This window comes from Varanus komodoensis, unplaced genomic scaffold, assembly GCF_004798865.1.
Source record: "Varanus komodoensis strain SLA01 unplaced genomic scaffold, ASM479886v1 scaffold6_2, whole genome shotgun sequence".
NCBI classification, from domain to species: Eukaryota; Metazoa; Chordata; class Lepidosauria; order Squamata; family Varanidae; genus Varanus; species Varanus komodoensis.
Window position 1 is genome coordinate 16,084,667 of NW_025336346.1, and position 23,852 is coordinate 16,108,518.

At 41.1% G+C, this 23,852-nt stretch overlaps 1 protein-coding gene across 1 annotated transcript in view; it reads right to left on the minus strand.

The window, feature by feature from the left end:
* ERC2 (ELKS/RAB6-interacting/CAST family member 2) overlaps positions 1-23,319 on the minus strand; it is a 502,285-nt gene extending 478,966 nt beyond the window's left edge. The window contains exon 1 of the mRNA XM_044451516.1: positions 22,660-23,319. Within this exon, the coding sequence (XP_044307451.1) occupies positions 22,660-23,319 (660 nt within the window). The remainder of the gene's footprint in view (positions 1-22,659) is intronic.
* Positions 23,320-23,852: the final 533 nt, after the last annotated feature.

Consider the following 23,852-nt stretch of genomic DNA (forward strand, 5'->3'; position numbering starts at 1 on the left):
TCCACATTAATTTGCAAATGTTTTAACCTGTGGGATCATTAGTTTAAGTTCACATTTAAACCTAAGCATATGCATTTCTACACACTTTTAAATACAATATATGCCTTAAATGTTTTGATATACAGGTTGGGCCAAAAGTAGGCATGCTATACTGACTGGGACATGAAGGACCTCACATAGTGGACAAACTGAATGAGTTCATCTCTCAAGCATTTATCAACATTGGTGGTAAATGGAATTGGAGTCACGGTGTTGGGGACAAGTTCCTGTAATGTTCCAACATAGATTGAGGACATTTTGAGCACCTAGAAGACTAAAAACATGGCCCGATCAGTACTGTATACCTACCTTTGGCCCACCCCATATTTCTTAAGCCAAGAATTGGATTGCAATTCAGAGCACGGTAAAATTCATTGAATAGTTACATTTCAGTCTGAACATCCAGAAAATGAAGATCAGGTCCGTTCAGATTGAAATTTACAAAATTCATATTCCTCAGGCATCCATACTCCCTAAGTAATTGAAAATTATTCAATTTACTTGACTGAATACTGAAACTATTCCTCTTATTTTATAGCTGTATTAAAACAATTAACATGTTAGCAAATCATTATAAATCAAAACCTCCCTTATGGAGTTGGCCATTCATTTCTATACTTTTACCCACAGCCCAGCTATAAACAATTCCTGCAATTTCATTTTATCATTTGCTGCATATTAACATTCAAAAATAGTGGTGATATGTACCATACGTAGAACAGATTCCCCACAGCAACATCTTTCTTCTTTAACATTCCATAAGGGAACTTCACTTTACCATCAGGTTCTTTAAGGTTACATTATTTCAAGATGGAACTGGGTGTCACAGGAAAAGTATTATACAAATGACCTGTTAAAATATACACCCATAAATCAAAATAGCAAATTCAATTTCTTAAACAGAGCAGATTATCAGCTGCAATAAATTTTTCTCCAGTCATGTCTTTTTAATATATTTGCTAAAAAGCACTGATATTTCATTCAGCTCACTGTCTGAAAGACAAGTTGAAATAGGACTGAATCCATTAAATGTTGCTAATTCACCTCTTTTCATAACTCCTTTTGCCACTCTGAGAACCAATATTTATTTCCCCAATGAAATGAACTACAAAAATGAATAACACTGTGACAGATTTATCTATGATAGGAAAACCTCGCCTTTCATCATACTTCATTATTTAGGGATATAAATAATTTTTAATAATATCCTGTTATTTTACATCTATGTAAAGCCAGATACCTGGTTAAGGTATTCTCTCAATAGCTTCACAAAGAACTTTCCATTGTTTTGCCCTCAGGGACTTTCGGCTCACACAATTTTCTTCTGCAAAAAATGGCTACTGATATGTCAAGCAGCTCGAGTACCTGTCACCATGGATGCACTCCCAGAGTCAGTGTTATGAAGCAGCTGGGAGGAGGCCCATTTATTGTTCTTGAGGCTCAAGCCCAGTATATTCACTTTCCCTTCACCAGCCATCCTTAAGCATTAGGAAGATTTTATTTATTTATTTATTTTATTAAAACATTTCTATGCCGCCCCTTGCCAAGGCCTCGGGGCGGCTTACAACATTGAATACAAAATACATTAAAACAATGACACTGTTTCTGACGCTATCTTGGGTTATTTGGTGGGCTGAGTGTTGTTGAAAAACATTGTTCAACTTGCTGAATCCCATTCTGTCTGAACCTCAACTGCACACTTTAGCTTTGTTATTAGCCTTGATGGCTAATAACAACTGTTTGGCAGCATACATTTGCTTTGACAGCCACACTGTTTCACAAATTTTGATGAAAGCTGGATATACATCAAACTGTGTATCATTTAATGTTATGCTTTAAACATGGACGGTTTCCTAACGTATTTTATAAATGCTGCTTTCTTTCCTTTGTTGATCAAATAAGTATCTTCTGAAAAGCTTTGGGAAAGTGTTAGGCCCAACATTAACTTGACTTCAAAATGGCATCAAAACCAATAAAGCAATGTGGCCATAAGAGCTGATGTCAGCCATCACTGCATTCAAATTAAAACTGAGGGTTGCACCAAAGTATATCTCTTGGCTAACACACAAGTAAACACATTTCCTTCAAGCAGCATCATACCATGGTAAATTTCCCTTCCTTGGTCTGGACTCTCCAAGGCATAAGGATATATGAGACAAATTGGCATAACGGCTTAATGCAAAGTCAGCCCACTGACCACTCTTGGCACATAGTTACTTGGACTCATAATGACTCTCCAAGACCTCAGACAGAAAGAATTATTTTCTGTACCTGCTGTTTCAGATGCTAACAGCTGGAGATGCTGAAGACTGAACTTAAGGAGAACCCTACTAGACTGGACCAGTGGCTTATTTAGTTCAGTGTTCTGATCCCGCAGTCACAAACCAAATCCCTATGGGATGACCACAACCTCACAAAGTCCCCCTCCCATTTGTATTTCCACTGGTATCCACATGGGTTCCACTATTAGGGATCCTATAAAGGGATAAATCTTATGATATCTTGCAGAAACATGATGAAAAGATGGGGAGGGTATATTCCACTGATAGACTATGACCTGCTTCCATGGACCCTGCACTGAATCTTTCCTGTCAAGTCATGATGTCCATACTCACACATTTTTCCTCTTTAATTGCTCCATAAGCAACTTGGAATGCAGTCAGAAATTACTCTCCCAGGGCTATGAATACTTGGAATTGCAGTCACAGCCCATCCCTGCTCTGAATATCAGTGTCTGTGCCTTCTTCTGCACCAGTAAACTCTGCCTTTAATGTAGTTAGTAACTAGTGGATAGTGTACTTATACTAGAAGTCATTTTCACTTAGCATCAGAGCCTATTTTCACATATTGGGATTTTACAACCAGGGAAGAAGGTTCAAAAGAGGACTACTAGTAACCACCTCCTCCAGATACAAAGAAAACCACGGACATGGCATAGGCATTTTTCTGGAAGACGACAGCCAGAAATTATGGTGGTATGCACTGATGCTGTCCTGTATGCATTCATGGTGAGGTCTGATAAGAACCCTGCATGGTTAACTGTAAACACGAGGGTTTTCTCTGGCCGTGATTGGGAGCCCTGATTTTTCAGGAGAGAAAAGTCAGCTGAATCCATGTAGAAAATCCTCCACAAAAAAAAAAGACTTCCACAAAATCTTTTGCAAATCATAGACCGAATACATGTAGGGCAGGACTATAGTATGCCACTATGAAGTCCATCATCCATTGAATGTCTGAAAGGACAACAGAGGTCTGGAAAATAGTCATGGGTAGTGTTAAGAAGCCATGGAACATACTGAGCTCTACAGTCTCCAAGAGAAAATTTGTTCCAGGCAGCCAAGGTCTGACAAAAGGTATGGTACACTTATGTGTGCAAAGCCACTGATCATACTATGTTTTTAAATCTTATTTTTACCCTGCCTTTTTACCAAAATTATGGTATTCAAAGTGGATAAGAATCATAATAAACCTTGATCAAAGCAAATACATTAAAAGACAATTAAAAGGACAGTACATAATACAGGCACCATCCAAACCTGTTTATGTGCCAAAAAGCATCTTGATATAAAAAGCTATTTCTATGCTGATAATACAGCAGTGAGGAAACTGTTCTGGCCTGCCCTGGCAGGGAGATTAACATCATTGGAGAAGCCACATCACCAGCAACTGCGCCTCGAAATGCTGCAGTCACAAAAGAAGGGCCTCTCCTGAACATCTTTAGACCTGGCTGTTGTAATCCATGTTTCTCCCTCCAAGCAATATCAATCTGACCAGCCTTTCTTTGCATAATGATCTTTATTGTTGCACATAAGCTTCTGAGCATGCAAAAAGATGAACCCTATCTACTGTTCATTTCCCAAAACTCTCCTTATGAGCCCTTCTGTGTTTCAACCCCAGAGGAGGCAAGCTGTGGAATCAGGCATGCCTCCACTCCTCCCAGTGTACCCCAGTTGGGCTTCCCTCTGGTATTCACAGAGAGCCACTAGGTCCAACTCCTCAAGAGACAGGGACTTTCCACTGGAGGAACTTCCCATGTCAGCATCTCCTCCTGTGGGCTGTAACTCAACAAGGAGAGGGAAGGAAAGGGTCCTTGAAATTCAGGCTGTGTTCCCTTCCACAACCAGAGCTTCCATTCATGAAAGGTGGGCACTACACATTCCAAGCTTGCATAAAAACAAAAGCAGGACATTGTTAATGCACAATGAATTAAGCTGCTGTGCTAATTTCTACATATCTTACTAAGGTATGTAGAAAAACAACTCCATATTATGGAACCCAAAGTCAATTTTGCTTTTAAATTTTATATTACCAAGGTTGCAAAGCCTATATACATTAATTGGGAATAGGCCCCATTGAGCTCAACAGAATATATGGAGCAGACATGCATAGGATTTGCATAGCAAATCTTGTATAAGAATTACAACCTACTTTTTGTTGTAATATGATAAACTCTAAACAGAAATACACTGTTCATAAGAGCTTTGAGTTTAGGATATGCATTTATACAGTAAGATGTGTATATTTAAATATGCTCAATGACCTAATTGCTAGAAATCATTAGAGGCAGCTTGTTTATCACTTAAGAACACCTATATCTTCAGTTCTGTGTTATGTTCTGTGTTGTTGCCTAATGTTTATTATGGATGGGTAAGCAAAGCAGAGAGCAAAGAGATGCCTGTTTTATATTTTTCTCAATGGGTACTGTTTTAAATGAATTCACTGGCTTATCATGCATATGTATGCTTACTATTTTAATGATATAATTGAATTACAGGTTTAAAAAAAACAAGGAGAAAATTAACACAGGCACAATAATAATATCCCCATACCAATGTAATTGATGTTGACCACCAAGTACTAATATGGGGAACTAACACTTTGGCTTGGCAGAGGCGTTTGTCTTAAGAAGACTACTATTATCTTGACAAACTATTCTGTACCAGTGACTATATATATTAGACCAACTGATTTGGAAAAAAAAATGAGACAGTGAGAGAAGCAACCAAGAAATGTTTGAAGGAAAACAAAATGTCCCTCTTTTCCCCTAACCTGCCATGATTTCCCACAAGAGTCTTGGAAAATGCTGAGGGAGCAGGCATTGACAAGGGGCTTAACAGTCTGCACCTAGTTTAGACTCTTGCCAAGAGACCAATGATAGGAAAAGCAGAACTATAATGCTAAAAGCATGTTTAATTACATCACATATGATTCTCAACAAGGAACAAAATACAGAACATAAGGAACTGTACACTGTAGACCAATGTTTCTGAAATTCTGCTAGTTAAAGCACACTTGCTTTTTTACGAATGAAAACTAGAAGGTCATTACCTCTCAACCCATAAAAGGTCTAACTTGGGACACATTGGATGGTCTCCTCTGGGACATTGTGTGACATCCCAAAGAATGCTATTACACCTCTTCCAATCATTTGTCACCACATGTTACATGTTCTTAGCTGTTAGCTTATCACATCTATGTCAACTAGCCAGAATACCTGGGAGCAAGGTACGAAAATCCACCTACACTTAGCATTTTTTGGGCAACCCTTTTAAAAAATCATCTTAGCAACTTGGAGTAATTTCACAAAATTGTTTATCTTGTATAATTTATTTATTTATTTATTTAGGGAACTTCTATGCCGCCCCATTCGCCGAAGCCTCGGGGCGGCTCACAATCAAATAAATAACATCATAAAACAATATAATTTAACAGTATAAATTAAGTCGCCCTGGCCAAAGAATAAAATAAATAAATAATATTAACAATTAAAATAACGTTTGAATACAAGGGTCTTCGCCTGGCGCCGAAAAACAAATAACGACAGCGCCAGGTGGACCTCTCTGGGGAGCGTATTCCATAGATTGGGCGCCACCGCAGAGAAAGCCCTCCTCCGAGTACCTACCCTCCTAATTTCCCTCACAGAGGGTTCCCGGAGAAGGGCCTCTCCCACTGATCTCAAGGGGCGGGCGGGCGGGCGGGCGCTCCTTCATGTAACCAGGACCCAAGCCGTTTAGGGCTTTATAGGTCATCACCAACACCTTGAATTGGGTCCGGACTTCAATGGGAAGCAAGTGAAGCTGACGGAGGACTGGAGTCATGTGAACATAACGCCCAGTCCCCGTCAGCAGCATGGCAGCTCTATTTTGAACCAATTGAAGTATCCGAACCGTCTTCAAGGGCAGCCCCACATAGAGCGTGTTACAAAAGTCAAGTCGGGAAGTCACCAACGCGTGTGTCACTGTCGCCAGGCAGTCATTCTCCAGGTAGGGGCGCAGCTGATGGATCAGCCGAAGTTGAAAGAAAGCGCTCCTCGCCACTGCTGTCACCTGAGCTTCCAGTGAAAGCTCTGGGTCAAGGAGCACTCCCAAATTGCAGACCTTGTCCCTAAGAGGGAGTGCAACCCCATTCAGGACTAGGTTCAATTCACCTTCCCCGAAGCCCGATCGGCCAACCAACAGGACCTCCATCTTGTCTGGATTGAGCTTCAGTTTATTGGCCCTCATCCAGCCCATTACCTCGGCCAGGCACCGGTTCAGTACAGCCACTGCCTCACCTGGATTGGTGGAGAACGAGAAGTAGAGCTGGGTATCATCAGCGTACTGATGACTCCGCAGCCCACACCTCCTGATGACCTCTCCCAGCGGTTTCATGTAGACGTTAAACAGCAAAGGGGACAAAATAGATCCCTGCGGTACTCCATGGCATAGCTGCCATGGCACAGAGCCACAGTCCCCCAGCACCACCTTCTGGAATTGGTCATTGAGATAGGAGTGGAACCACTGCAAAGCAGTGCCTCCGACCCCCAATCCCGCTAGCCTATCCAGAAGAATACCATGGTCGATGGTATCAAAAGCCACTGAGAGGTCCAGAAGAACCAACAGGGACGCACTCCCCCTGTCCTCCTCCCCGCACAGGTCATCGTACAGGGCAACCAAGGCAGATTCAGTACTGTACCCGGGTCTGAAGCCGGACTGAAATGGGTCCAGCTAATCAGTTGCTTGGAGTTGTCCCGCCACCACCCACTCCAACACCTTGTCCAGAAACGGGATGTTGGCCACTGGTCTATAATGAGTGGCTATCTCTGGATCCAGTGACGCTTTCTTCAGAACCAGATGGACTACCGTCTCCTTTAAAGGGGCAGGTACCCAACCCTCCCTCAGAGAAGTGTTAACCACTTCCAAGATCCAGGTCCCAATCCCGTGCTTGGCGCTGTTTATTAACCAAGATGGGCAAGGGTCCAATAGGCAAGTGGTGGAACATACTCGTCCAAGCACCTTGTCCATATCATCAGGCCGCAATAACTGAAATTCATCCAGTAATTTTGGACCAGACGGTGACATTGGTATCTCCCCAGAAGCCTCTGAATCACTAGTAGAGTCTAGCTCTTGACGAATCTGAGCGATTTTCTCCCTGAAATGCTTGGCAAAGTCGTCACAGCGGGCCTTCGAGGGTGGAACCAGATCTTTCTTAGGGCCAGGACGGACCAGCCCTTGTACCACCTGAAAAAGCTCCGCCAGACGGCATTTTGAGGAGGCAATGGAAACGAAGACGAATTTCTTTTTCGCCGCCCTCACCGCCACAGCATAGGCCCGATAATGGGCTCTTAAGTGTGTTCAGTCAGATTCATCCCGTGATTTCCTCCACCTACACTCTAGCCGTTTCCCAGCCTGCTTCATCACCCACAATTCAGATGTATACCAAGGGGAAGAGTGGGCTCTGCCTGGCAGGAGAGGACGCTTAGGAGCAATTGTGTCAAAAGCCCTAGTCATCTCCCCATTCCATAGTTTGACCAGAGCCTCGACAGGAGCACCAGTCTTGTCAGCTGGAAACTCCCCCAGGGCCTTCTGGAATCCGTCTGGATCCATCCAGCTCCAGGGGTGGAACCACACAATCGGGTCCACACCCTTACAGAGGGAGAGGCCGCTCTCGAGCACAAACCTCACGAGGAAGTCATCTGACCATGACAGGGGTGACAAACATAAATTCCTCACCCTCAGACCACCCTCTTCCTGCCCCGTCGAGAAAACCAGGTCCAGAGTGTGCACGTTCATGGGTAGGGCCTGTGACATGTTGAGACAGCCCCATGGCCGTCATGGAGGCCATGAAGTCCTGAGCCGCCCCAGTCAGTCCAATCTCGGCATGAAAATTGAAGTCCCCCAGGACCAACATCCTGGGGGTCCTCAACACTAGGTCCAAGACGATCTCCGTCAGCTCAGGCAGGGAGTCTGTTGGGCAGAAGGGTGCACGGTACACCAATAGAATCCCCAATCTGTCTCGGTCACCCAACACCAAGTAGAGACACTCCAGCCTTGGCCTCGAAGGGACTGGAAGTCCCGTGAGGGAGATGGAGGCTCGGTAAATCAAAGCGACCCCCCTCCCCTCCCCTCCCCTCCAGGCATGGATGTTGCTGAACCAGATACCCGGGCGGGCACATTTGAGAGAGGGTGACATCCCCCCCCCTCTCCCACCCAGGTCTCTGTTATGCAAGCCAGGTCGGCCCCCTCATCCACAATCAAGTCATGGATGAGGGAAGATTTATTGTGGACCGACCTGGCATTAAGCAGCAGCACCATCAGGTCCGAGGGGCGGTTGACAAGACTACCTGGAACCCTCTGGCTGGGGGTAGAACCAGAAGGAGGGACAGGTATCAGCCATCTGTCCCTCCTTCTTCTACACAAAGAGGTCCGCCTGGCACCGTCGTTACTGGTTTTTCGGCGCCAGGTAAAGACCTTTTTATTTAAACATCATTTCAATTGTTAAAACATATGATCTGGCCTGGGCAACTTCTTCTTCCTTCTCTTTCTCCTCCTATATTTTTATTTTATACTGATAATTTTAATTTTGTATTTGTAAATCAATGTATTTTTTGTATTGTTATATTTAATGGTAATTTATTATGTACTATTGTATTTCAATGTATTTTATCATGTTGTAAGCCGCCCCGAGGTTTCGGCAAGGGGCGGCATAGAAATGTTATAATAATAATAATAATAATAATAATAATAATAATAATAATACACGGACACGTTAAACCCCCACCACTGTAACGTCCATTGCCCGTGACCACCCCAATGGCAGCACCCACATGCTCCCCAGGTAACTCAACCATTACCATTATGTTGACATGAGAGAACTCTTCTATGATGGAAGGCACACTCAATATAGGCTTTGCCAGCAGTTCTTCTATCCCATAGTTCAAGAAAGCACAAGATGGACTCCCATTTCTTTATTTTCTCCTGTCAGAACCAGTAAGACAGAACTAGCACAAAGCAAGACAAAGATCCCTGAGAGTCTTCTCAATGCATAGAAAGTGGCAGCTCTTGATCATACCAAGATCAGAATCCCATGAACATTCAGTTCAGGGCAGACAACTTCCGATAGTCCAAGGACCAATTTCGAGCCTGCTGCCCTCTTCCTGGGGCACACTCCTGCTGTCACACCCTGCACAGGGCCAAGGCAATGAGTGGTTTGTTGCTGAAACTTGGCAGCAAAGTTTACCATCTTATATGGGTGTGGTTTGTAGCACCCCAAAACAATGAAATAGTAATATCAAAGATGACTGATCACAGATCACCATAATATAATAAGTTTTTCTTAAGTTTGAAATAGTGAGAATTACCAAACTGTGACACAAAGACACAAAGTGAGCAAATGCTGCTGGAAAAATGGTGCCAATGGTGCTTGATGCACAGTTGCCACAAACCTTTGATTTGTACAAAACACAGTATCTGCAAAGCACAATAAAATGAGCTATGCTCATATAACGCCTCACATTGTATCAAGGGACACACAGACAGGCAGAGAGGAAAATTCCCAGTAACAAAATCTCATGTGATTCTCAACAACTAATCCTCAACAAAAAATGGAAACAGGAATGTCAATAACGCATCAGGTTATATAGAGAAGCCATCAGTTTACTATTTGGACAGAGCTTGAAAATTCAGCATTTAACACAAATATTCATGACTTTTCTCCAATTAATATAAATAATGCTATGCCAGAATTTTGTTCACAGATATATAACTAGTTTTATTATTATTTCAAGCCTTGTTTTCATGAAGCTCCCATCCTACTAGAGCCTCTCACAACAAACCTCAGTGCTCAAGATGGTGACCCGGTTCTTCTGAAGAAGCTTTGGGGGAGCTGCAAGGAAGGGGAAAATAAAGTATTGCCAACTTTCTGGTTATGTAACCTTCGGATTGCTCTTCTTGATTAAAAAAAGTTCCCCTTCCCATACACATTTTTTTAAGTAAGGCATACACAATATTAAATGCAAACCACAGTCTGAAGAAGACAACAGGACTTTGAATTTGCATTTAAATACAATTTGGCCACAGTCCAAAACCAAGTGTGCTTAAGTCCATTAATTTCAGTGAGTTTAAGCACATTTAATTCAGTGGTGGATTTTGGCCTTTTATAATAATGCATTAATTTTTTTCTAAGCAGAGAGTCGGCTAAACATCTAATAAAACTGTAATTATCTAACACAAAGAAGATGTATCAGTCAGGAGTTGTTTTTACTATGAAATATAAGCTCTTCTCTCCCTCTCCTTCTCCTTCTCCCTCTCCCTCTCCCTCTCCCTCTCTCTCACACACACACACACACACACACATTTTATTTATTTATTTATTTATTTATTTATTTATTTATTTATTTATTGAGAGAGAGAGAGAGAGAGAGAGAGAGAGAGAGAGAGAGAGAGAGAGAGAGAGAATACACCATTTATTACAAAGGGAACTAAAATAGAATGGATTAACACTGACATAATAGAGGGCCCTTTTTCTCTCCAGCAATCAGAAATAAGAGCATTTATTTGCCTTGGGGTTTGCCTAAGGTAAAATCTATGCTTTTGTCTTCATTTTAGGGTGCCTCATGTAGAACATGAACTCCCACACATTTCTTCCCAGAATGACAGAAAACCACGGATTATAACTAAGCTGAGTCAGATGCCTAAGAAAATTCTGAAAGCGTATTTCCTCCACGCTACAGGCCCAAAATTCTAAAGCTAGCGTTATCAGGAATCTTTTGATTCGGCTCTAGGCAATAAAACCGGGATTTAGTTGCCCCCACACACATAACATAGTTCCTGCTACGATCAATATTACCAGAGCCAACACAGCCGACATCCACCCTCAGCAAAACCCTGATCCAGTGACTGACAGAAATTGTGACTGTCCCTTTGGCATTAAAGCCGCACCACACAATTCCACGGTGACACATATTTTAACTGGCAAACAGGAGTTTTGTTCCTTTAATCCCCAAAGAGTGAGCCTTCTCATGCCCTGCCTAAGGGAGCAATCTTATGCATGTTTGTAGCACTTATTCTGTCTCCACAGGCATAGGACTACAGCTGAATTATTATTTGGAGGATCTGTTGCTACAGTCAAGAACCCTTGACAATTACTGGAAGATGGCAATTAGCATGGGAGAGTAATAGACGGTCAGTCTATGGAATATCTTATGGAATGGGGATGTGCGTTTGCGTTTCACTACAGGGCATCTTAAAGGGCTTTGTACATTAGATATTGCCTAAAGGGTGACATCTTGTACTGTAAACTAATTGAATAAAGCACTGTCAACTACCTGACAAAAAGATTAGGTACACAGTTTCTAGAGATAAGAACTAAAATGAAGGGCAGTGTCTGAAGCAGTCAAGATTTCTGAAGTTATAATGAGATGGGAGTGACTTTGATCTTTCTACAGTTTTCGCTCTCATTCTTTCTGGGGGAAGTAATTTCTATGCTTTCTCTGGCAAATTAGAGAACCCTAAGGTTAAAAGACAGAAAATAAGGCTAGCCCTCGGGGGGGCGGGGGGGGAGCTGTGCATTGAACTTCTCAGAACACCATGTTTACGGCACAGAAATATCACAGAGATGGAATTTAATCAAAGAAAAGAAAACCTTCTGCTGTAAACACTGAAATATGGCAGTAAGGAACACCATAACATCCTAAAAAATACTTTTGTATCCTTATAAAATGTCCACAAAACTTTGAAAAATTGTTTAAATTTATGCTATATAATTCTGTATTTACTGACAGGATATCAAGAAGTACATAACCCTCTCCCATCATCTGTGGGTGAACAGAAGCAAATGCTTACAGCATACCTTCTTATGGCCACTGTCTACATTTCCAGTACAGAAAGAAAATAATAAAGCTACCATCCTACGCGCATACGATAAGGAGCACGCGGTCATTCAGCAGTCATCGGACTGCAGCTTCCATCAGCCCTTGCCAGAGTAGGCAATGCTGAGGAGAAATGCAGCTGAAGGTCTACAAATTTCCTACCTGTCCTCTAGTCACTTAATCTGGGAGAAAGTCCTTTGAATTCAATGAGGCTTCCGTCCAAGTAGACATGTTTGCATTACAATAGCACAATCAGTCTCCAGACATTTTTGGCATCTAAGCTCTGAAGGTCTCTGACCTGGGTACTGAGACATCAAGTCCAAGCCTCTACTCTAAACCCTCACAGCCAGGGTGGAAAGAACTGCACTGGCTGCCCTCCCAAGTTCACAACTGGGTCATGGAAGGGGAAACGGGCATGCTGAGGCAGTGGGAAAGGGAGAACGCTAAAGCCACTGAACCACCCCAGTGCCGCAGTCTCCTTTCCTTCCTCCTCTCCCCCAGCCCTAAACCTAGAGGGCCACAAATGATCAGCCATAAAGCTGCAAGGTGCACAGTGTCTGTGGCGATCACAACCACCACACCCTGCAGCTTGCTTGGATCCTTGTAAGCATCTGAATTTGGAGGTCTGCAAGCCTCTACTGTGAGGGAAATAGGATTGTGTCTTCAGTAGATTTTATGAAGTACTGTTTCAGAGGATACCGTATATACTGACATATAAGGCGATCCTTGAAACTGAAAATAGCAAAAAATCGAGGGGTCAACTTATATGCTAGGTGAAAAATTTCCCTGACCATGGTTTGTCTTCCACATGATGTCACAGGCCATGTGTGCAGCCACACACTCAGTCTGGCGCCCACCTCACGCACACCCTCATTGAGGAGGGCAGCATGCCATTCTGGGCTGGCCACAGTTGAGAAGCATTCCCTGCTTCAGGGAAGCTCATCCCGCATCACATCATGAGCCTCACATGCAGCCCCATGCCCAGTCCTGAGTCCAGCACCCACCCGCCCTCGCTGCCACATACTGCAGTTTCCAGATGTGCTTGCATTAAAAATAGTAAGTTTTAAACATCCATTAGCCAATTAATTGGGGCAGTGTTTTAGTTGAAAGCCGTGAATTGGGGGTCATCTTACAGTATATGCCCAACATGTACACCAGAAAAACAGCTCAAAATATCAACTTCATCTTGTATACAAGTCATCTTATATGCCAGTCTATACACTAATGGCAAGTACAGCTTGGGCTGCCTAGATCAGGGCTGAGAAAAAGAAGTCCAGATGTTTTGGCCTCCAACCCCTAGAAACCCCTCACAGCATGGCCAATGATCATGAGTCCTGAGAATTTATCTTCAGAATATCTGAAAATCAACTTTCCGCCCATCCTGACCTACTTTACAAGCTGAACAAAGAGAGAAACAAATTTAGTTTAAGTTTAAAATTAATGGCTTATACACAGAGGGGAAAATTAATGGCTTATACACAGAGGGGAAAAAAACACCTAGATACAGAATGCCAGTTTTTCTGATTTTCATACTTCAGTGATTTGATTTTTAAAATAATATTCATCTATGGTGCATATCTAATAAATTATGATATATATTAGTCATATAATCTTATATGACTAATATATAACTAAATATAAACCTAAACATATATATTTATGAAAACACTATTACAAACACACTAAAACAGCCACATTGTTTCACTTTGCACAATCTCCCCAACACTTCTATGTAATTTCTCACACAGACACAAATAACATAAAATGGATAGACAATGTTACTTACCTAAAATGTCCTCATTTTCAATGAATGAAAGTAAAAGAAATAAAGAATACAATCCAACAGAAAGTTAAACATGAATGATTATACAGTGCAAGGAATTAAAAATGTGACAGGAAATGAAGTCAAAAGCAGAAGTCAAAAGTGTTTTTACTTTAATTGTGGACAAGATCTTACCACAAGTAATAAAGAATTACCTGAATTAATGTTATATCTATTGTGCTCAACATATGATGCTTCATAGATACATGTCCATACAAAGAAAACAGAAGAAGATGTACATTGGGTTTAAAGACAAAACAAATATTGAAGGACCAGAAGATCTGTAGGAAAGGGGCAGTCTAACTAGAACTTATAACATAAAATGTCCATTGAAGAGCCGGGCAATAAAATTAGAAGGAATCTCTATATGACTGTATAAGACTAGAATATCAAGAAGCCGCTAAATTACTTACAACTAAATTACCCAACTACTACTGAGAAATAAGACATAGTAAATTCAGTGGGGCTCCCTCTCGGGTAAACTGCAATGAATTGCAGTATCAGTCATGCCTCATTAAGCCCTTCATATATTAACCTGAAAGTGAAGCGCATTGCACTCTACAGACCTGTACACAATTGGAAATAAGCCCCATTTAATACATTAAGACTTACGTGCACAGTACCATATTGAAAGGGAAGTATACATTTTAATTTTGTTACAAAGGATTTTTTCTACACTACTTTCTTTTCACTTTGGCATGAATGGAATACTGTGTTTGAAGTTTTGCAGGATTTGTTGTTTTATGTTTCCCACAAACTACAGACAATATAATATATTGTTATTTCTTCATAATGGGACTGTCATACTCAAGTAATACTGTTACTTTTGAAACTATACATTTGATCTTGTTTCCCACTAATCATTTCTTAAATCTCAAAGAGATGAGATCATACAAGCAAATGAAACATAAAAGATCAGATAAACAATACAATAGTTCCAGATGGAAATCAGCTAGGTATTATCTGCCAATAAGGGGAAAAAAAGGAAATTCTTCCTTGAAGTCAACAGTTATCTCATTGAATGAAAATTATTTTTCTGCATACAATAATCTACCAGGACTGGGGCTGGGTTACAATAAAATTGAGCACATATAATATTGATTTCTGTGCAGTTCCCATAAAGGACCAATTCACATTATTGCGTTAATTTATTCAAGCATTTAAAGATACTTCTTTATTTTCCTTTGAGTAGATTTGTAACCTGCCAATATTTTTACCTTTCTTGGATTAGATCTGCCAGCTAGCTAGAATTTATCTTCATAGCTGTTCCCCAGAAAAGCAGGCTACAAAGCCAGGGGAAGAAATCCAGCCAAGTTATATTCTTCCTATTAGCATGACAGCTGCATGCTGTGAATTCAAACGCATACACACACTGCTCCATGTAACAGTCCTCTGTTTATTAAGAAATATGCAGTGGTGGTAACTGCCATTTTTTCAGGGGGAATTCTGTCAGATTGTGTACTTATGCACTGGCTTTCCAGTTGCTACATGAGGGAAAACACATATTTCCCTCCGAGTCAAGACTTCCAGCTGTCTTGCTCCAAGCAGAGGACTACATTTAGGACAGCAACTCCCACACAAGGCTCAGACTGCTTCCTTCAGACAACAAAGACAGTCTTCGTAAATATATTAATGAGCACTCACCCTGATGTACCAAGGACTGGCCCTTCCATGAAGTACAGCGATGCCGTTATCCCACGCAGCAGATATTGTGAGGTGGGGAACAACAACAAGAAATTGGAGGGCAGCAGTGTGTATCTTATGTGCCCCATTCTATCCCCCTTAACCCCTCCTCCTGCCCTCAGGTGCAGTGAAGGACATTGTCTCTTCACCAGTGCTCCACTTCTGTCTCTTACCTGCAAACTGATCAGTTTATGTATATCAGTCCCTTGTCTCAGGCAGCAAAATGTCTTGTGCCTCTCCTAGATATACCACAATTTCTGAAAACAAAAGTGAGCAACCCAGACTCCTTCAGCGTAAGAGATCTGCAGTACCTTCTCTCACCCTAGTGGAAACTTGTTCTACATAAACCCCTTCCAGAGAAAAATGCCTAAGAATAGCGAGAAAACCAAGTTTGTGTGTGCCAGGTGTAAATATTCACATCATCCACACACAAGATGCCCAAGTCATACTACAATGAAGGAGGCATAGCTGAACCCATGCACAAATCAGATTAAGATGGAAATCTTAAAACATACTGAGGCATAACCCTATGCATATTTAGATAAAAAAGGTCCTACAACTCCTAGTGTTTCCCAGCCACCTGGAGGTTTTTTCCCCTTATTAAACATGCATAGGATTGCACCCTTATTTAGGGAAAATTCTCAATGAGCACAATGAAGTTTACTTTAGAGTAGCAGAATCAGAATTACACTGTGAATGTGCTTCAAGTCTTCTCTGAAGCCTCTGGCATTTGGGTATTGAAACATGCCTGTTCTGACAGATATGGCAGATACACTTTATTCAATATGTCACAGGTTTCTTCCTAATCGGGATTATTTTTACATTCCTTAAGACCATGCCCTTATGCATACTGCAACCGTAGTTAGAACCTATTATACTTCATCTATGCCCTGGGATACAATTTTAAAGTTATGAGATCAAAATGAACTTTGGCTGTGAAAGAATGGCAAAATATATTTTTAAACTAGGTAAATGGCAATTATTATTCCAGCAGCTGGACATGGGAGACTTTGGACATTGCAGACATATCTGGGACAGCACAGTATGCCTCCTATCAGTGCCAAAGATGAAGACAGATTCTGATCTAACCAAAACAGGATACAAGTACAGACTTTATTTTTTCCCATGGGAGTTAATATAAGCCATGCATCATTGAGCAATACTAACTGAGGAGACTCTAGGTGGGTGTTTAAAGAAACACACTGTGCCATTCCTTCAGCAGTATTCCAATTACGCTTCATATATTTGGTCCCACTGAAATTATTGTGCGGACCAGAAGCAATTAAGACACCTCCTCTTTGCAAAGCAAACCTCTCTCCACCCCCACTTGAGGATTCATTGTTCCACTACTCCAAAGTGGTGCCAGTAGTCGATTACTGCAAGCACTGCAGCACTGCATGGAAGCCAGTGCAGTTTTCATTATGCTTTGCCAAAATCTCAAGAGTCTCTATGGTGAACTCTTCCAAGAAAGTGTGAATTCTCATAATACTTGTGAATCTTGATGGGATCACACCTGGAGGAGGCCTCTCCCTGCATGATTCAACCTCAATCTGTGAGCATCTGCTGGCTGGTCTGGTCTCCCAGCTTCTGGCCAACCCACCTGGATGCATTTGGCACTCCTCCCTTCCTCTTTTTTTTCCCCACAGGGTAGCAACCGCTGCACTTCAAGCAAAAGGAAAGGAAAATAGCCACAGTGCTGCAGAGCTCCGAAGGAAGCCAGCCTTGCCATGGAGCATCTAGACGACAGCAGTGAGCTCGGGCAGCTCAGCAGGAGCCAATCTGGCTGCAGAAGGCCTGAGGGCAGCAGGTCCCCAGCAATGCACCAGGGGGCTAGGCTGGCCAAGGAATACCTTACTAGATGGCTGCCACCGACAGGGGCTGAAGAGGGGATAACAGGAAGGGTGTTCCTGTTTTGATGGGTTGGCTGCATGGCAACAAGGGCTCACATTGGTGGGAGTGCAGAGCTTTCGGTTTTCTCACACACTCCGCAGCGAGTACCTGAGATAAACACCTAGAAAGTGATGTATCTGCATAAGCCAGTTCCTGGTACATCAAAACATCTAAAAAGAGTTAATCAAAGAAATAAGTTCTTTTTGTGAAGACCTATTACGCATACCTTAAAGCACTTGAAGTTCCCACAGATTGGAGAGCTGACAACCATGATAAAGGTCAGTCCAGACACATTTTATGCCATTATAAGACCCAAATAATAACATAAGCAGCTTCAGAAAGTGAAGTCATGATAACAGTGAGCAGTAAACATTAATGATGCATAGAATGATTTGGTTATTTCCACTTTCAAATTTTGTTGTAAAGCTCTGAGCTTAACTAGTTTAAAATTTCGATCTAAATAAACATTCTGATATCTTGACTGAGGAGTTTTTGAGACAATGGGCAATAAAATTCACACTTGTAACTCAGTTACTGACAAAGAACTCTATTCTTATGTTGGGAAACAACTGCATTTCCCTCAAAATACTTGTTTTTTGGCTGGGAAGATACAGTATCCTTATTTCCCATCTCTCTGTCTCTGTCTCTGTCTCTCTCTCTCTCTCTCTCTCTCTCTCTCTCTCTCTCTCTCTCTCTCTCTCTCTCTCTCTCTCACACACACACACACACACACACACACACTCACCCACACTCATTCACTCACTCACAATTTCTACCTCTCCATTCTAGCATGCCATGTAAAAGAGTAAATGCTGGACAAAATTATATTGAACTGAGTATTGCAAACACCTATTGCCTTCTCCAACAGTGACAAACATCACTACTTTCCTCTTTCCATTATTAAACCATTTGTTAACCTTTTCTCATTGTTTATTTTTAAATGTTAACTTCCTGAGCTCTCTTGCCATACAGTTAAACATGAAACCCTTTCAATTCACTTTTTCCAGCCACTTAAAGATCACAATCCCATCACTCACTATCTCAACAGAAAACACCTAATTGTTTTGAGCATTATTCTTTTCAGTCTTGTTTTTGTTTTTATTTAACTTTAGACTTCCAGAGGTCCTTTGATCCTCTGCACCCTGAAAAAAGCAAGCAGCTAAGTTCAAGGGAACATTGGGGTGGTAAGGCTGAAGCCCCCCATCCCCAAAACATCCTTACACAATGGACTACATCTGCTAGATCAGCAATGGCACTAAGAAAAAGAATGTTTTTGTCTTCAGCAAAACCCTGATGCTCTAATACTGGTATCTTACATACACATAGTAATTCCCCCAAAACTTTATTTGATAGTTAATTTACTTTAACAGCTGTAGAACCTTCTCCCCTGCAATCTTAAAACTGTTTCTGCTATGATTCAAGAATGAGTAGAACACTAGATTACCTGGCTTCATTTGCTAAACTCTTCAAAGATGTGAGGAACAATGGTAATTTTACCCATATGCTTAAAATACTTGACTATGAATGCAGTATGCATATTATACACACACTGTGAAAGACACACTATTTGTAATACTTGTATAGCACACTTTTATGAATTTAGTCAGAAACAAGTCCTACAACTCATGCTGGCTTGCAAATGCTGGCAGTTGTAGGATTTTTTCTCTTTAAACATGCATAAGATTGCACTCTTACTATAATAAAATATCTAAGCAGTTCAATCATCCAATTCATTTACACATTTACCTGAACCCCAAAGTGCTGCTTTGAGATACTGAAAAAGAGTTTAAGGGAATGCACAATTCTGTTCATGTAGACTAGTATTAGTTAGAAATCCATCTTGAATATTTGCTTTTCCATTCCCTACCACTGAAATACATTAGAATCAAAAAAAACTTCCAGAAATAAACAAGACCCTTTAAATCATAGCCCAGCAACTGGACAAATAAAGCTTTAATAAATTCCACTTAAAGCATGCAATCCCACAGCCCCAACAGCATTCTAATTAAGGCAACCAGCTACTAGGACTGATAGCCCTTTATGGAAAGGTACATCCCAAGAGCATAAAAAGATAGCTTCGATCAACTCAGTTGCGACTGGATGATTACAGACCTATGATTTGCATCCAATATGCATACTCTGCTCTGAATCTACTCTGCTCATACAGATCTCCTTTGTTGGACTGGGGGACAAATATTTAGCAATGTAACCTTTGCAGTAGTAAAGAGATTCTAGACTAGTTTGAAAATCTTGGAAATCTTCAAGGTTTCCAAGACAAACCAATACCATCATGGAAAGTTATTGTAGAATATTTTCTAAATGTATTAGGAACAGAGGTGTAGAACTGCTTTGGGCTAGAAGATCCCAGAAAATGTGGGCAGGTGCCTGCAGACTGCGTTAGGTTCCTGGAGCAGAATTTTTACACCCCTGCATTAGAAAATTACCTAGTTTGTTATTCCCATGATAAATTAAATCCATCATACTTCATCTTTTGAAAAATCTTTGTGCAAATTTCCTGTATTTACTGCAAAATGGTTGAGATGCTGGATGATTACCTTTGTTTTTTAAAAAGGAAAATTCATTTTAAATTAGCTATAAAAGACAACTCTGTTACCCAAATATAATTTCCTGTTTCTTTTAAGATCAGCACTGCCATCTTTTTTTCTTTTTAGTGGAAAAGCCATCAATAAGTCACAGAGTTTGATTTTCAAATTTAGATGGTTGTCATTTTTCCCAACTATAAAATTAAATTGATTTCAATGGTAGATACTGATACATAGATATTAATGGATACTCTCATTCAGTATAAGCATTGCTGAGAACAGCTTAATTTTCTTTACTTAGATCCTTGAATTTTATCATATTTCTATTTGCCAGTAATTCTGTTTCATACACAATGTGTAATATTTCACACACCACAAATGCTAATGTGAAGTCACCAGAACCCACAAAGATGGAATTTGCCTCAAATTCTGAGGGTCCTGCAACCCGGAAGCACCACTGTTTGGAGGTTTGGGGCAACAACTGTTATTCGCAATGTAGCACCCAAATCCATCTTAGCACATTCACTGGGTGACTTGTCTATACAGGACAGAATGAATGAATATGCCAGAATCTTATAGTCATCCATCTGAAAGAGTCCCTGGGGCCAGTTCATATATACAGTGGTGCTTGAATGGAGAAGTTTTATGTGAACCAAAAGCAGAAGCTGGTATGTATCCAGCTACACGACTGCACTTTCTGAAGGTGCTGCATAGCGGATCCCCTTCATTTTGTACCTCGCCTCCTATGTGGCCTATGTAGAATTGCTGAACTGACAAGAAACCTCCACTGAAATGGAAAAAAAGCATCTTAACTCCGACATGCAGAGGCTCTGCAGCTCTAACAGTCGCAGGAAATTCAATGAGGGCACCACCCAGCCACTAATTACTTGACAATATGGAGAGCCCTGTTCACTTCTGTGACTTTCTACCCAGTATCAAGTCCATCCCTTCTGCATCTATTGTCCCTTTCCCAGGTAGTGGCCTTCTCTGATTTCTGTTCTGCAAAGAAATTGGCTTTTTGGTCATCTGGACTAACACAGGGAGAGGGAGTTTGCTGGCATCCACATTACCTGTGACTCTCTCAAATCTTGGTGGCAGTACTTGCATCACTGCTCCTCACACTCCTGCCCCGTAGAAACTCTTCTTACCTGACTTTCACATTTATTCTACCACTGTGGATCCCTCTCCCGTTCCTGCACTCTAACCAACCCAACAGATAAAGGAGGAAAGCTTTCACAGGTACAGTAGCTGCTTGTCACCTGATCTTCTGTAACTTTATAGTGATTTTTGTATCTTACTGTCTTTCCATAAATCTCTCATCTGGATCAAATCACAAAGACTCACCTGTTTCTCTTCACTGGGAAACTTGCAGGGATGGTCCACTACCTGGACCAAAGATCCAGAATAACCTATGCTTTGTTCCTGCTAATTTGACAGAGAACAGAGGCAGGGGCTGTGCGGGGAAAGGTCCTTCAGCAGCAGACTACACTTCCCTAGTCATCAGCTGTTCCAGAGAGGTTCATTTCCTCAATGTAAAAGCCTGGTTTAGACATATATGGAGATGCATGCCTTAAGAAAACTTGGCAACATGACGTAATTGCTGAAATAATGGCAACCATCTGAAATCAAGTTCTGCAAATACATTCGGTTCATGAGAGGTCCATGTGTGGGCAAGAAAACTTGACAGTGTCATCACACCAATGTCAACTAATCCAGATTATCATATGAAGTAGCTGTCCTCTCTCCTACTCTGGCATTGAGATCATTACACATTGTGGTCACGAGAATTTCCCAGTAGCAACCAGAATGATTTTCCTCAAAATGTGTTTTCCATCAACATTTTGCTGCCTTGATTGCTCATTTGAAGACACTGCAGTGCTAATTCAGCTTTAGTTTCCATTTTTGTATACCAGTGACCACATGCAAAAGAAAAGTTGCTAGCCCTCTTTCACACTTACTATGAGATATATACCACCTGCTGAGAGAAACATGCACCACAATTATGACACCTTCAACAGTGTAGCATTGAAATTTGTTTGGATAATTTAAGGTCCAGTGCCTTGTTTTCCCATTCTGTCAAAAGAAGTTTATTAATAGCTGTTCTCCAACATATGCTTACTTTTTTCATGGTGGCCATCATTAAGGAATACAACTGTTACACTATAACTCTAACTGAATTCTTTTGGTAGTTCACCCAAAAGGTTTGAAAAGACTCACAACAAAGTTGCAATGGCTGATCTATAGTTTGCTCTCATTAACAGCATTCAGACAACTATTTACTGTAAATTAGGTTGCTGGACAGTAGGTGCACTGCATTGGAATATATTTTCTGCCTCATAAAGGTATGACATGTTTTCATCATTTTCTGAATATACTCAAGATGTTGCAAAAATGAGTAGCAACTATACTGCACCACAGCAATTAAAAACAATATATACAGTTGTCCTCCACAGTAATCAGAAATATAAACAAGTAATTCGGTTACAAAGCCAATAATATATTTTACCCAAAAGTTTCTCAAACACAGCATTCTTTTTTCATTTGCAATTGCTTACCTGGTTCTCCTCATGAGAAACCCTCATCTGCTCTTTCAGAACGGACATTCTAGCTGCTTCTTCCTTCCGCAACACTCTTTCCTTTTTGAGTTCAGGACTCCAGAAGGTTTTGATACTGTTCATGGATGAGCCAAGCTTGCTGTCCTTGATGTCCAGTTCTTTCCTCAGAAGTTCATTTTCCCTCTGTAACTCCTTAAGCTGAGCCTGTAGATCTAGCATGGTGCTATCCCTTACCTGCCTCAGCATAGAAGGGATCTGATGATGATGATGATGATGTGAAGAAGTTGTCAGACCTCCATGCTGATCAGTATAGGAGAGAAGATCCGAATGGGAAAGGCCAGCAGAGGCAATATTAGGACTGCTCCCCATAGCTGTAACTCGGCCACCATACACAGCTCGATTTGTAGCCCTTCCAAGAGTCATTGTGCCCTTTGGAAAAGTAGTGGATGCCACACCTTCATGATCGCTCAGATACATTGGTCCAGAAGTTGCATAGGCGGCATTAAGTGACTGGATATTCTCCATCGATAACGTCTTACCTGTCCCTCCACCTCCTCCACTACTTGTTCGCCTATGGCCCAGACGGGGGGATCTTGGCAACCGAGGAGACCTGGCAGGACTGCCGTCCAAGTTACTGATTGTTCTTGCACTTCCATACATTTTTAGTTTAATGTGAGGTACTACTTAATAAGAAATTAAACACACAGGTGGGTGATAAGTTGTTTCCAGTTGCTGCTGTTGGCTAACAACTTCACAGCATCCTTTCAGAAGGCAAAAATTCCCTTAAAAATGTCTTCCCCAGACAGAAAAACTGGAAATAAGAAAACATAATTAGAGATTAGTTAAAAAAAAAAAAGCAACTTCACTGTGCCAATATTTGAAAGCACAGATTCATTTTATTTATCTATTCATGAATTGAAATTATGCACTTTCTCCACCTGGGAGGAGATTTTTAAAGTAAAGATTCATTTACTTTTATTGTCAATGCACTTATAATTTTAAGTAAAGATGAAATGTGCAAAAATGAAGCATCATATATGGACTAATATTAGAACAGAAGGATGGAAGAAGCATGCCAGAAAGCATAGTTAACATTGTGGGTTAAACACAGGCAGGCAGGCAGATAAACAGAAGGGGGTACCTAATTATAAAACCATCCTCTTGGGTACATACATTTTAGACTCTCAAAGAAG